Source organism: Pimephales promelas, chromosome 22 (assembly GCF_988280905.1).
Source record: "Pimephales promelas chromosome 22, fPimPro1.hap1.1, whole genome shotgun sequence".
Taxonomy (NCBI): domain Eukaryota; kingdom Metazoa; phylum Chordata; class Actinopteri; order Cypriniformes; family Leuciscidae; genus Pimephales; species Pimephales promelas.
In genome coordinates this window covers 8,617,675-8,633,598 of record NC_142790.1, presented here as the reverse complement: position 1 = coordinate 8,633,598, position 15,924 = coordinate 8,617,675, and the positions used below count along the sequence as shown (strand labels likewise).

Here is a 15,924-nt window from a genome sequence, read left to right as displayed (position 1 = left end):
TGCGAAGGTAACGTTATAACGTGACACACGCACCCCACACCATTAATTCTACCCAAACGTATAATACACACGCACCCCACCCCATACCTAAACCTACCCTAACCAACCAATGCGTATAAATGCACGTAAAAACTCACTTTAGTGTATAAATTACACGACAATACACATGCGTGATATAAAGACGCATTTAGTGTGATCATTTATCACATGTAATTTGCATGTTTGAGATATTATTGTATTCATTTAATTGTGTAAATGCAAAATTTTAAATGTAAAACTCGATATGTAAGTCAGATTCAAGATTGTTTAAATTTCATAATCATAATATTCTTATAGCGCTTAGTACAGTGAGTTGGTGTTAAAGTGTCATTCAGCCAGAAGACGGCGCTAAGTTTTGCCGTATTTTGCCGTATGTGCAGTCTATGCAGTTTTCCTGCATAGACTGTTTTCTGCCACAAACTTTGTCTGTAAAGCTGTTTGCCAATAAAGAGATAGTTCACCCAAAAATGAAACCTCTGTCATAATTTATTCACTCTCATGTAGTTCCAAACAGAAAACATTTTGAGGAATATGGGTTACCAGACTGGCCCAAGCCCCCTTTGACTCCCATAGTAGGAAAAAAAAATACTATGGAAGTCAGTGGGGCCCATCAACTGTTTGGTTACAGACATTCTTCAAAATATAATCTTTTTTGTTCAACAGAAAAAAAGTAATTCATAAAGTTTTGAAACAACTTGAGGGTGAGTAAATTATGATAGAATTTTCATTTTTGGGTGAACTATCAACTATCCCTTTAAATACAATATTCTGTGGCTTTCTCTATAGGCTGATTTTGGGTTTAATGAGCACCATCAGAATGAGGTGATAAACTACATGCGCTTTGCCCGCTCTAAACGGGCCTTGAGACTGAAGACAATCGACTCCTGCTTCCAAGACTTGAAGGACAGTAGGTGAGAGAATGCAAGCCTATGTCGTTTGTGTATTTGCAATAACTCTTTTAGTTTCCATCTTTAATTGTTCTCCCCCCCCCCCCCCCCACACACACTAAAGGCTCATAGAGGAGACTTATACGGTGGACGAGGTGTCTGACATGCTTGACGGGCTGCAGGTGCTGGTGCATGGAGAAGTGGAGATGGAACTCATAAACACAGCTCACACTAACGTCCTTCTGCTGCGACAACTCTTTTCCCAGGCGGAGAAATTCTATCTGAGACTGCAAACAGACATTTCTGAGCTAGAGAATAGGTGAGTAAAAGGAATAAACAATTTATCGCTACTTCAATTTCATTGCAACTATTTAGAGGAGAAACAAACTAAATGTATATAAGTATAGTTAAAGTATTTTTCTTCTCACATAAAGGTTTCTGCAGTCCTTATTAAAATGTCTTAAATTCTTTAAAAATATGTAAAGGGCATATTGCAGATTTTTTTTTTACAAAATGAATGACCTTGTTGAAAATACCGTATGAAAATTTAATGCAGGATTTAAAATGTTGGGCGTTAAAATGTGAGACGTGAGGGCACAAATTTTGTAGAAAAAGTGAGTGTCCTTGACCAGTTTTAAAAATGTTTTTTTCAAAATCGGTTATGTCACAAGAGGGAGTCGTTTGCCATGCTCTGTGTTGGCTCAATGCAGAGTAGGCAGGGCTGGATTAAGAGTTCAGAGGGCCCTGGGCACAATGTCTTGTAGGCCCCCTCTTAAGCAGGCCAAATGTATATTTTGTCCAAGGACATTTTAATATGACATTTACAGTTTTACTGACTTAACTTTGTTGAACTATGCTGGAGTAAAGTTCATAAATGGTTGTTCTTTCCTATAGGAATTTGTAAAAGTATGTTGGGTGGACCCTAATTTAGCATTTACAGTTTTACTGATTTACTGTTCCTCTAGGGGGGTTCGGGGGCATGCTCCCCCGCAAGAATTTTTTTTACATTTTAAGGTTAAATGCAAAAATCCTGTGCTCTCTTAGAGATCAAAATTAAGAGCTTCAACCCATGAACTGCTCGTTGAACAAAGAAAAGGCATTGATTTGTACCAGGACAATAAACAGGGCTCAAACATCTTTTTAGTTGAGTCTCAGTCTACATTAAATTATCAATGGTGTTTTAGGATCCCAAACAATTATTATAATAATGTAATAATGATTGATATAATTATTCCTATGACGTAAAATCCATAAAGCTTATAAATGTACTATATAAATGAAAATTAATATTGCAAAAGCCTATATTTTAGTCTACATTACACTAATATAGGAAAATTAAAATACTTTTGTCCTTATTTCTTCACTTGCAAGAAATAAACCCTTTAGCTTGTATTTAGGAGAAAACACCAGATGACCATCCTGATCGCGTGAGCAAAGTGCACACTTTTCTTTAATTTACCCAGCACTGACAGGATGCATATTCTTAAAGTCTTGTGCTGTTTTATAAAGGCAAAAATCTATATCATGGTTTCGATTTTAGTTCGTTGGCAAAATATAATGCTAGAGACCTATGTTAGGTTATACATTTTACATCTCCTATGTGTTGGGAAAAGGGAGAAGAGACTTCGGCAAAAGGTGGATTCGAACTCGCGTCGAGCGCAACAAAACCTGACCTACGCCACTGTAGCTGTGACGTCACCGGCGTCTTTTTTCATAAAAGACAGGCACTTAGTGCAAACATACGTTCCGTTTTATCAAACTGTTCCTTGCGGCCTCGGTACACTACCGGCCCACCTGGGAAACTCCCGACTCTCCCGATTGCCACTGGTGTCCAGGGCCCCTTATGGCGCTTTTCCACTGCATAGTACGGTACGGTTCGGCGCAGTACGCTTCGACTCGGAGCGGAACAGTTCGGTTCCCTTTGCGTTTCCACTGCAGTAGTACCCCTACGTGTGTGGGACTGATCGTTATTTGCGCGCGCCTCTACTGCCATGACATCATCTTAAAAGCGCCACATTTTCAAACCCACAACACAGGAACAATGGAGACTATCGAGGGGATGGTGTTCCTGATTCTCGGTATGTGGTTGTTTTTAACTGCTAGACGGAAAAATGTGTTTAAAATGAGGCTGATGGCAGCAAAACAAAAATACTGCTAAAAAAGTGTCTCGTGTCTCGTGTCGCAAATCCAATGACGCTAGTAGTGACGCTGGTAGTGACGATTCTGTCTGACCAATCAGTGATCTGCAGTGTTTCACGTCACATTTTAGTACCGGTACGGTACGCTTGGAACCTCAACAGACCAGGTACCATTTAAAGCGTCCTGAAGCAAACCGTACTGTACCGTACCATGCAGTGGAAAAGCACCACAAGTGAGCCGTACCGAACCGTACCGTACTATGCAGTGGAAAAGCGCCTTAAGATGTCGTGGGCCCCTGGGCAAGTGCCCAGTTGCCCTAATGGTTAATCCGGCCCTGAGAGTAGGTTGATGTTCAGTATGTTGTTCACGGTTGTGAATCAATGTGTTTTCGGACACACATTAGGAGTGTTTCGACATCATCGGCTGTTCCATATACTTCCCGTAGTGACCGTTCACATTGTGTTTGCATAATTTATCACAGCTAAAGTGAAATAAATGCAATATTTGTCAAAAGCTCAAACATTTCAGATATGTTTCCATTTAATACTTTATTCTTGTACAAACAGACGTTGTATTTAGCAGTATATAATGTTCAACATAAGCCTTTACTATTTACAGTTTTTTTCAGTCGCTAACAAGCATTTGTCCAAACAGTTGTCACATTTTCAAAACTCTAAACACAATTAGCGCAGCATTGATCTTTTGTGGCCATATACCATTCACACATTTCATGTCGTTTTCACACAATATGCAGTCAATGAACACATTTCCACAATGCTTACATTTTCTTAACAGACAAGCTATACCTCCCAACAAAATTATGGATTGTTTTTGTAGTATTTACAAATGTTAACACACACCATACCAAAATAGCAAAAACAATACTCCAAACCTTAGATACATTATAAAAACAAAACAAAACAATTGAATAATTGACCCACAGCTTATTTATGTTGGGTAAATTGGGCAAACCACGGCTGTTTTCAGCCTGGCTTAGATTCAGTGGCAGGGGTTATTTTTTACATTGACACTTATACAGTAAAAGGAGGACTTTACAGTAAAAAGTAATGTTTTTGGAAACAGAAAAAGACAAACACTGTAACGTCTGGACGAGGAGAGTAAGAGCAAGGGGCCCAGGGAGAAGAGCAGGCCCAGTGAGATGTGCAGTGAGAGATGCAGTGAGAGGTGCAGTGAGAGATATGGTGAGAGGTGCAGTGAGAGATGCAGTGAGAGATGCAGTGAGAAGTGCAGTGAGAGATGCAGTGAGGTACAGTGAGAGATTCAGTGAGAGATTCAGCTAGAGGTGCAGTGAGAGGTGCAGTGAGAGATGCAGTGAGACATGCAGTGAGAGGTGAAAAAAACTGATTTGCTTTTTACTGGAATGCTTTTGAATGTGAACATTACTGTACATGTGGACATTTCCCAACCAAGAAATGTAGTGTAAAAACTGTGGATTGCATGTTTTTCATGCAAATACCTGTAAAACTGAAACATCAAAGTCTATGCAGTTTTTGTTATGTCAACAATAACCAGTATTTTGAAACCTGGGGCTCGTTCTTCGTACGTCGCTAACTCAGTTAGCTGGATTTGATTGTTGGCGATTTGCCATGATCTTGGATCGTTTGGTTCTTCGACGCTCATCCTGGACTTGCTGTCATAGCAACAGGTCCGTCAGCTTGAACCTGCTCGCGAGCAGGCTTATTTCATGTAAACAGGATTAGATCGCGGCTGATACGGGAAGTCCTTCAGCGCAGCGCGATAGTGTAGCTTAATTTCTGAGATTTATTTTTGTTTTCTCGTGAAACGATCGTCGTGAGGGTGTCGTTTAAATACATTATTATTTTGTTGGAAATCCACATTTATGTTCGATTCGATATCGGGCTTTAATAACAGCACAAAATGTTTGCATTGCCCTAAAATTATTTGCGAGTGGCTTCCTTTACACTATTGGAGATGCGGAGAACTTGATAAGCTTTCTGTCGTGCCATTCACAAAGTAGTGCTCTTAGTTTTTTTTTTTTTGCCAACTTAGGGTATATTATAATTTTTAATGAAGATAATACAATCATGATGACCATGCCGATTCTGACTTACAGTCCCTCAGGCTTAACTTACGTGATTGGTGCCATACACTGTAGACTGCACACATGTTCCCATCAAGGCCTCAATGAAGGGATTTTGTGAGCAGAAAGGGGGCTTATACAGTGCAGCCAAATTACTATTACAATTTTTAATATTCCAGATTTGGAATAATATATCACTTTTTTTAAAAGGCATTTGACTGAGTAAAATCTCTTAGTCAAGTCAAGTCAAGTCACATTTATTTATATAGCGCTTTTCACAATACAGATTGTATCAAAGCAGCTTCACAGTGATAACATGAAAGTAGCACAACACAGATCAACAACATTGCTAAACACTAAATAACCCCAACTGAGCAAGCTCAAAGCAAGCCAAAAGCAAGGCGACAGTGGCAAGGAACCAAACTCCATCAGATTGGATGGAGAAAAAACCTTGGGAGAACCCAGGCTCAGTCGGGGGCCAGTTCTCCTCTGGCTTACATTCATATTGTTTAAATATAAATATTAAGTATAAATATTGTTTATGAATCAAACGGCGCCATAACATATCGCAGGCGTTGAGTCGTCTCATCACAGGCGTTGAGTCGTCTCATCACAGGCGTTGGGGCATCCGAAATCCCCGTGAGAGGCTGGACACAAAACTGGACCTGACGAACGCCATTTTTCTCGGGACAAGCGTCCCGAGATAACAGCAGAAAGGCAGATGGGAAATAATTAGCATAGCTGATGTTCATAATGATTTCCGTTATAACTCACAAACTTTCCGTAACCCGAACTCTCCGCAACCCAACCCAGGGGCGTGGTAGTGGGGGGAAAAGTGGACCTGACTACCCAGGGCCCCGTCTAGGGAGAGGGCCCTTTGAAATCCCACCAATTTTTTTAAAAAAAATTTTTTAAACCTAATTAGAATTAATTGGGCCCTCCAATTGATGTCATTAATAATAATTTTAAAAAAAAATATTGACCAAAATGAACTCAGTGCCAGACACTCTGGACCCCCTTCCAAATGGTTTAGTCCGCAACGCGTCGACCGCCCATAGACGCAGCGGGCGGCAAACAAGTAATAACGCAGTGAGCCTAGAGCCTGTAAGGGAGCCTGATCTGATCATGCTGTGCAAAAAGCCCAAATCGGGCTTTAAAAAAAAGAAAGAGAGGAAAGAAAAAGATAGGAGGCAGAATGCGGGGAAGCAGCTGATGACTGCTTTCTTCCCAAAAGGTGAACTGAGTTTGCTATATGCACCTAACGTTACATCCAATTAAAGTTAACGTAACTTAGTCAACTCCAGACAGCTGCTGCTAATGCAGGGTTCCAGACTGCGACCAAATTGGTCTCATATGCGACCATTTTTTTGAGAATTTGATTGTGCGAGTTAAAATTGTATGTGGTCGCGTCGCATATATACGAGTGGACGCTCGCGCAAAAGAACACCGACCGTTGTATCAGCTGCTGCAGACTGCAGTCCGTAACTTATGTTCAAATCGAACGAGTAGGCTACATCATGAATCCATTTTCCAAACCGTGTTTTTGACTTATCCTGAATCACTACGCCTGTTATAAGTGTTTATATTCGGACTATTTTTTATCCCGGATTCCCGGGGTTGACTCGGATGCGAAGTTGCCCAGTGACTGCGTGACTCGCCATAGACATTAATGGAGAGAATTAGCTCCGGTAACAGTGTTCTTCCGCAAGACACATAGACGTCACGCGCGCATTGCACACTGATGGTGGAACACGCCAATTACGAATTCATGAATACAAATATAAAAATGAAAATGTCTCAGGAAACAAATTATTACAAAATGCAGGAGGAAGGAGTGTGAGATTTCTGATTTTTGAACTGACTTATAAAATTTGACAACGAAAAATCTGTTTTAGCTTGTTGTAATACTCTAATCTTTTAAAATGTAATGTACATTTGAATGTTTAATGATTTTTAAAAGATAGAAATATGATGCTAATAGAAAAATGACAGACACAGAAGATTATGATTCAAATGTAAATAGATAGATTGAATGTAATTCAAATGTAAAATTCTTAAAATTACAGATTAAAATTACTGTCCAAAATCCATGAAAATCCTGATATTTGGCAATGATAATTAATATATTACAGGTATTTATGGTAAGCCTTTGCTGGCTTTGGTCCATTAAAACCACTATTCATCGGCATGCATTGATTAATCCCATGGCATGTAGCAAAAAATAAAATAAAAAATAACCGCGACGAAATCAAATGCTGATGCGACCAAGTGAGAAAGTGGGTGGCATCAGTTTAACCTGGTTTCTGAGGGTACAGTTGTCTCTCGTGTTCTTGTGTTCTCCTATTTAAAAATAAATGTTTTTCATTTAAAACTTGCATCAGTATCATGGATCAAAATGTTAGTACACAAAACCGATGTAGCCTAAGGTTTAAAGGTATTTGAGCACAAGTAGGCCAAATGCATCAATTCAGGTGGTGAATGAAAGAACCAGTCATTACTATAATCTGATTTTATTATTTAAACACTGTTTATATTTGTTTATATTCAAATAATTATAAAAATACATTTCATTCAAAATTGAATTTTCACTTTGCTAACCCGCATCGTACAATGCCATGTGTATAGACGAATCCGACGAGCGTTCTTGTGTAGGCTGCCATCTTAGACAGCTACAGCCAGGCAGACTTGCTAGGTTGATGATGTTAAACATTGGCCTCCAGTCCAGTCACAGATGAAGGTACAAACGATCTCACAGATTATTTATGAAAATAGCTTGGCAAGCTAGCTAGGCTAACGTTTGCTACCGAGGAAACTAAAAAAAGATCTGTCCATTTGGCAACAATAAATAAATGAAATCAAATAAACAATTTCATGTTTTTCATTTGTGTCCATTATTTATCTCATTTTTACATTGCAACGGGCAAGGGTAAGGTAACGTTACAGCTAGAAAGTATACATAATATCGACCAACTACTGTTTTTAAACCATGGAAAGAGGTCAATATAACAGCAGGAGAACAATAATGTCACATAACGTTACATTTAACTCAGGAAAGCCATTTAATGACCATAGCATGTAAATTGAATAGAAAAAATAACAAGAGAGGAGATTTTGCTGATCACTATATCACACATTTATTATATTTTTTTACTTATGTCATTAAATAATTGTTATTATACGCGAATGTCCGCGTCTTGTACTCGCCCAGGAAATCTTTGTAAACCGTACGGCTCCAGACAGGGGCAGTCGACCCGGGGTATTCACAATGTTTTCTCTTCAAAATTGAAATTTTACTGCCACCATTGAAACAATTTATAACGGAAACTGTTTACCCACTCGACATTATACAAGGGGTAACGTTGTAATGTTAGTGACAGTCGTAAATCGCGAGCTGTTTATTCCAGTGGACGCAAGTTGCAACTAAAACAATAGAAGGCAATGGCGCAACGCTACCCAGCAACAGCTCAGTAATGGCGCCCGCTTACTTCCGGTAGTTTCGCCGGATTCGTCTATAGGGGGCCCATTGACATTGAGAGTGTACAGAGCCCAGAATTTGGTGCTACGCCCCTGACCCAACCATACGCGCCGACCCGTTTGTCTAAAAGGCTGTCGAGCCCCACTGGTGCGTTAAGCAGTTTCAGTGGCAAACGGTTCCGTATGGCATAACAGAGGACTAGAAGGTAAGCATTATGTGAATGCTTGACTAAAGAGATGCGTCTTTAATCTAGTTTTGAACTGTGTCAGCGAGTCAGAGGCTCGGACCGTATCGGGAAGGCCATTCCAGAGTTTTGGAGCTAAATGCGAGAACGCCCTCCCTCCTTTACTGGACTTCGATATCCTAGGAATGACCAGAAGCCTTGAATTTAGTGATCTTAAGGAACGCGGTGGATTGTAGGGCGAAAGAAGGTCCGTTAAGTACATAGGTGCTAAACCATTTAGGGCTTTATAGGTCAGTAGTAGTATTTTGTAGTTGATGCGGAACTTAATAGGTAACCAGTGTAGAGATGATAAAATCGGTGTTATATGATCATATTTTCTTGACCTAGTAAGAACTCTAGCAGCTGCATTTTGTACTAACTGTAGCTTGTTTATTGAGGATGCAGGACAACCGGCTAATAAAGCATTACAGTAATCTAGTCTCGAGGTCATGAATGCGTGAACTAATTTTTCTGCATCAGAAATAGATAGCATGTTACGTAGCTTAGCAATGTTTCTAAGGTGGAAAAAGGCTGTTCTTGTAACATATGAAATATGATTTTCGAACGACAAGTTGCGGTCTAGTATAACACCCAGGTCTTTTACTGTTGTGGATAAAGTAACAGGACATCCGTCTATATTAAAGTTGTATTGTGAGAGGTTTTGTGAGTAGTTTTTTGGACCAATAAGTAATACCTCCGTTTTATCTGAATTTAATAGCAGGAAATTACACGTCATCCAGCATTTTATATCTTTGAGACACTCTGTCATTTTAGATGAGTTAGTGTTTTCATCTGGTCGTGATGAAATATATAATTGAGTGTCGTCAGCGTAACAGTGGAAATTAATTCCATGTTTTCTTATAATATTACCAAGTGGCAGCATATATATTGAGAATAGCAGAGGGCCTAAAACCGATCCTTGCGGTACTCCATAGTCTACTGACGTTATCTTTGATTTTTTCCCATTTAAACAGACAAAATGAGAACGGTCCGATAAGTACGATCTAAACCAGCTTAATGCCTGTCCCTGGACACCGGTGAAGTTTTGTAGTCGATCCAAGAGTATTATATGATCTATAGTGTCGAACGCAGCGCTAAGATCAAGTAGGACTAGTATTGAGATACAGCCTTGGTCAGAAGCTAAAAGTAAATCATTTGTAATTTTAACTAGCGCAGTTTCTGTACTATGATGCGGTCTGAATCCTGACTGGAATTTTTCATAGATATCATTTTCTTGCAAAAAAGAGCACAATTGAGCGGACACTACTTTTTCAAGTATTTTGGACATAAATGGAAGATTTGAAATGGGTCTGTAATTTGCCAAGTTATTTGGATCTAATTGCGGTTTCTTAATGAGCGGTTTTATTACAGCCAGCTTGTATATTTTTGGGACATGACCTAAAGATAAAGACGAGTTAATAATATTGAGGAGAGGCTCTTCCACTACAGGTAATAGTTCTTTCAGTAGTTTAGTGGGTATTGGATCTAATAAACAAGTTGTTGGTTTAGATGCAATGATAAGTTTATTTAGCTCCTCCTGTCCTATCGTTGTAAAGCGGTTTAGTTGTTCTAGAGGGTCCATAATTGAAGCTGAATCATAAGACACCATAGCGGATTGTACATTTATAATTTTGTTTCGGATGCTTTCTATTTTCGCATTGAAGTAATTCATAAAATCATTACTACTAAATTGTAAAGGTATATTTTGCTCTGGTGATGTCTGTTTATTTGTTAGTCTAGCCACGGTGTTAAATAAAAACCTTGGATTATTTTGGTTATTTTCGATTAGTTTGCGGAGATGCTCAGCCCTGGCTGTTTTTAGTGTCTTTTTATAACGTGACATACTGTCTTTCCACGCGATTCTAAAGACCTCTAAATTAGTTTGTTTCCATTTACGCTCTAAGTTGCGAGTTTCTCTCTTGATAGCATGCGTAGCACTGTTGTACCATGGTGCTTTAATTTTCTCTCGAACCTTTTTTAATCTAATTGGCGCAACAATATCTAATGTACTAGTAAGAATGGTGCTTAAACTGCTAGTCATTTCCTCTAATTCATCTGTTTGTTTGGGTTCACTTTGCAGCTTAGATAGATCAGGTAAGCTATTTGAAAATCCATCTATAGTGGTTGGAAGGATTGTTCTGCCTGGTCTATAACGTGGCGCAACATGACATATTTCAGCAGTACGTATTATGCAAGTCACCATGTAATGATCAGTGACATCATCGCTTTGCGGTATAATATCTATATCAGTTGGATCGGTTCCATATGATATAATTAAATCTAGTGTATGATTTAGACGATGAGTGGGACCACTGACGTTTTGTTTGACCCCAAAGGAGTTTAATAAATCTGTAAACGCAGCCCCTAACGCATCATTTGTATTATCTACGTGTATGTTAAAATCTTCAGCAATTATTGCTTTATCGACATTTACCAATAGATCCGAGAGAAAGTCTGCGAACTCTTTTAGGAATTCAGCATATGGCCCTGGAGGTCTATATACAGTAGCCAGGGCTAGAGATAATATAGATTTCCTTCTTACATCTAAGAGCGTAACATTTAGCACAAGTACTTCAAATGAATTAAACCTGTGACCTGTTTTCTGAGTAATATTAAAAATATCTTTATAGATTGTTGCAACACCGCCGCCACGACCGATCAGACGAGGCTCATGTTTATAACAGTATCCTGGCGGAGTAGATTCGTTTAGACCGAAATACTCATTTGGTTTAAGCCAGGTTTCAGTAAGGCACAGAACATCGAAGTTATTGTCTGTGACCATTTCATTTACAATAACCGCCTTAGGTGTGAGCGATCTAATGTTTAGGAGACCTAGCTTTAGAAATTGTTTTTGTTGACTGATATTTAGATTTTCTGGTTTAATTACAATAAGATTTTTGCTAGATCCTACACTAGATTTATTGTTTGGCTTCACTAAACGAGGAATAGACACAGTTTCTATATAATGTTCCACACTATGCTTATTAGTTAAGTTTGGACCGCAAAGGCTGTAATTTGGACTTTGACTCATTAGTCATCTGGTGCGTAATGTCTTGGAAATGTTGTCCGATAGCACAGCCGCTCCGATTCGGCTGGGATGGAGACCATCTGTGCTGTACAGCCTCGGTCTTTCCCAAAACAGATGCCAGTTATTTACAAAGTGCAGCCTCTGTTCATTACACAATGACATTAACCATTCATTTAATGCAAAAAGTCTACTGAACCTTTCCTGTCCTTGTCTGTACGTGGGAAGCGGTCCAGACACGATGATCGCTGCTTTAGGCGCTGTGCTGCGTACCGTCTCGATCAGGCTCCTATAGTCCTTCTTCAGAACCTCCGTCTGCCGCAGCCTGATGTCGTTCGCTCCCGCGTGCAGCACAACAGGATCAGGATCTCGGGGACCTGTGCAGCAACATCAAGAACACGAGCACCAGGAAAGCAGTGAGTGCGCACTTTACCTTTATCCGAATTAGCGCGGACATGGCGGACTATGGATGTGCCGATGATCACGGCGTCATCGCGTTCCGGCTCGCGAAGAGGGGAGAAGCGGTTCCGGGTGGAGATCTCGAAGACCGGGAGGGGCGGAGAGGCAGCTCTGGTCCTGGCTCGAGTCTTCCGCTGTGTGATCCATGGTCCATGTTGTTTCGGTGCCGGAGTGAATAAAGCCTGAGATGGTCGCATCTTCCTCGGCAGAGTAACGTACGGCGTAGACGAACTCGGAGTCAAAGAGTGATTTGATTTGTTAGCGTCGGCGCGTGATGCTTCAAGCGTTGAGCGCCGATCCAACAGCTCGGCTTGCTTCACCAGCAGACCGCGGATCTGTTTCTCGACGTATTCCAGCTCCTGCTTCACCGTGAAGAGCTCGAATGTGTCTTCACCTGCACTCAAAGGTAATGTTAGACACGCATCTGATATGTTCGCCATTATAACGGATGATCAGTAAATTAGTAGTGATACTACAACTATCACTACTAATTTAGGATTGAAATGTCGGAAATAACCAGGATTCAGTGAAACGGGTGTAAAATGAGACGATCAATAGGCGAGAGGGCACGCGTGGAATGCTAGCGGGCTAAAGGCTAGTAGCCAGGATTAGGGAGGTTGGATATAAGTAGCGATATCAAAGCAATCCAATTGTTTTTTATAAGGAATACTATCGAGGATAAGTTCACATAATATAAAAATAGAAAGTGCTTGTTTATAAATAAGTGGTAAAGAAGAAAATCAATCTTAGAGATTGTGTGTGTGACCATGTTCTATATCACAAATCAGTGTGAAAGCAAAATGGCCAGGATCTGTGCATGACTCAAGAATTTTAAGAGATTCACATTTATGAACATTATTTGAACATGGTAAGGAAAATTATAAATATCAAACTCACGGTATTACATACACTTATGCTGAGAACTGCATTTTTCCATTAAACAGGTGATTACAACAGGATCCTGCATGGAGACAGGTGTTTCATGACCCCATTCCCTGACCCAAACCCCAGACCAGTTACAATGCAGCTCTAGGACAAGGGCACACAATGACATGAGCTTTGGCCAACTAAAGGGAAGATTTCAGGGTCTAAAAACCCTGAGGGTTGCACTTGACAGGGCCTGTGACATTGCATGTGCCATATTACACAACACTGCCAACATCAGAAAAAGAAAAAAAAAATAAGCCTAAAATAAAAGACTAGACAAATTCGCAAAACTCGATTTGCTCAGAGTTTTATTTTGAATAGTTCTTTGTAAAGAAAAGCCAGTTATTCAGTCATCTTTTTAAAAGATATTATGCAAGGTCAGCAATAGTACTCTGTGTGATTTTACTCTGAAGTTTATTTTGAAGCAACTCTATTTCTAGTGCAATTTTTTCTTAGTCAAGTTCTGTTTCTCCCCCTGATTTTTGTTTTTTTCAAAATACTCTATTTTCTGTTGAAGACTCATATAGGGAACAAATGCAACAAATAAAAAGCAAAAGTTGTCTACACTGCCCACCCCTGTATCACTGCTGTGTGCAGACTCTTCTGTAGGCCTTTCTGTACATGTGGACTCCTGTCAGAAATAATAGGCATAGGCACAAGTAGAAATCAATTAAAGCCATCAATTAAATTAAAGTACTTCCTCCAAAGGACAGTCATCTGAGAAGTTTTCTTCACTCTCCAGTGCAATGTGATTGATAACTCATGGCAAAATATTTTTTACATTAACATAAGTTTATCAGTTTTTACTTTCACAAGACAAAGCAATTTATCATTACTCAAGATTTAACAGTTGAAATGACTAAACCAGCCAATTTGGATTATAGGTCTACTTCATTTAATGCAGCAACAAATTATTTCACAGTGTACAAAGATAATTAAAATCTCATTTCCCAGTGATGAAGGTGTTGCTGCTACTGGTCCCTGATGTGGGTCTGGAAGAGCTGAACCCAGGGATGCCCTTCACAACAGGGCAATTCACATTCAACCCAAGGGTCAGCTCTTCTGCCAGGGTCAGGGGCATCATAATTTTTTTTCTCAGCATTTTTCCTGTTTGGTTTTATAAACAGACAATCATTTTCAATTATTTAACAGTGCCTTTTTAAAAGAGACTAGTAGGTCTATAAGGCCTAAATTACCATTAAGTAGAATATTTTTGTACACTTTCACCATGTCCATTATTATAGTGTGGTGACTCGACATTACAATGAACAAAGCTAATTATGAAATTATGAAAATAAAAATAAAATAATAATAAGTTATTAAAACATCTAACATGGCCACCACAAACGCATTTAATTTGTCTTCTAGTTTTGCCAGCACTCTCTCCTGGCTTTTACACACTTTGAGGTGTTCCCTGGCGTTTTAATTAAAGACTGAAATTCGGCATAACCTTGCATTAAAAGCGCTTGCTCTGCTTGGGAGAAAAACTGGGCGTGTTCTTTGGCCATGCTGAACAGCCAATAGCAGCGTTGCTGATCACTGGTTCTGCTATTGATACATGTCCCCTTTTAAACCAACGCGAGAACGCGCAGTTATCTCAGATAACTCAATCCAGCGATACTAATCATCAACAACAGGTGTGTTCGAAGAACCCAATTAGCCGGATCATGATTAGCACGATGATATCATCTTAGATGTCTCATTTGATCTCGGATGTTTTAAGCAACGTGCGAAGAACGAGCCCCTGGTGTACTTTGATTGACTGCATGTACCTTGTGAAGTGAAAACAAGTGTTATTCTTTGACAGAATAATTTGATTTCGAGCCATATTTCCAGTGTTTTGGTAAAGTTAGTGTGTTCAGAGAAAGATGTGTTCTATTTTGAAATGAAGAGTTAGTTTATATTTAACAAAATCTGTTTTTGAGAAGAAAATTATCCATTTGGCCAATTGTGTTTTGTAGGTGTGAGTCTGTGTTAAGAGTTTAGAAAAAGTATCTGAAGTATGGGTAAGCACTTTTTAGCGATTGAAAAAAACTGTAAATACCAATGAAGTGGGGTCTATGTTTTTTTATCAGTTTATTTTGATAAACATAACATAATATTACATCGCGACTACATGAAAAGAGATTTTACTGTTATAAAAACAGATTTGTGAACATTAGTGGAACTGAAGGTGTTCGAATAAACACGGAACACATGTGATAGTTGTCATGTGGTGGAGCCGGCCAATCATGGAACTGTTGTGTCGTCATCAGAGCTTGTGCAGCCACTCTGGAGAAGCTGCGCAGAATGAATCAGCAGGCTGCTTTTGAATTGCTCTCGCTGATGGCATAGGTCAAGTAACATGGCATAGGCGCTGTCTCAAGTCGGACACAATTTATATCTGGCTTGCAATTTTTAATTGGTCTGCGCAGCACTGTATGAAGTCGATCAAGCCTATTGTATTTCAATATATCGTCGTCACGGTAAATTATTATGTTTATATGGGGGTTGCAGGTTGTCGAGTCCAGGGCCGTTTCAAGATATTTGGGGGCCCTAGGCAAAAGAGTGAAGTGAGGTCACAAGTCCTCCCTCAGGAAAATTGTTCAAATTCAGATGGGATTTCTTGTATTCTGGTGCATTTTAAGAGTCATGAATTACTACGCTACAAAAAGTGGCCACTATAAAGGTCACAGTGTCTTCAATGAG

General features: G+C 39.5%; 1 protein-coding gene across 1 annotated transcript in view; it reads left to right on the top strand.

Moving 5' to 3' along the window:
* Positions 1 to 15,924, top strand: part of lztfl1 (leucine zipper transcription factor-like 1) — a 77,156-nt gene that overhangs the window by 425 nt on the left and 60,807 nt on the right. The window contains exons 2-3 of the mRNA XM_039691535.2: positions 826 to 950; positions 1,051 to 1,245. Coding sequence (XP_039547469.1) covers positions 826 to 950; positions 1,051 to 1,245 — 320 coding nt within the window. The remainder of the gene's footprint in view (positions 1 to 825; positions 951 to 1,050; positions 1,246 to 15,924) is intronic.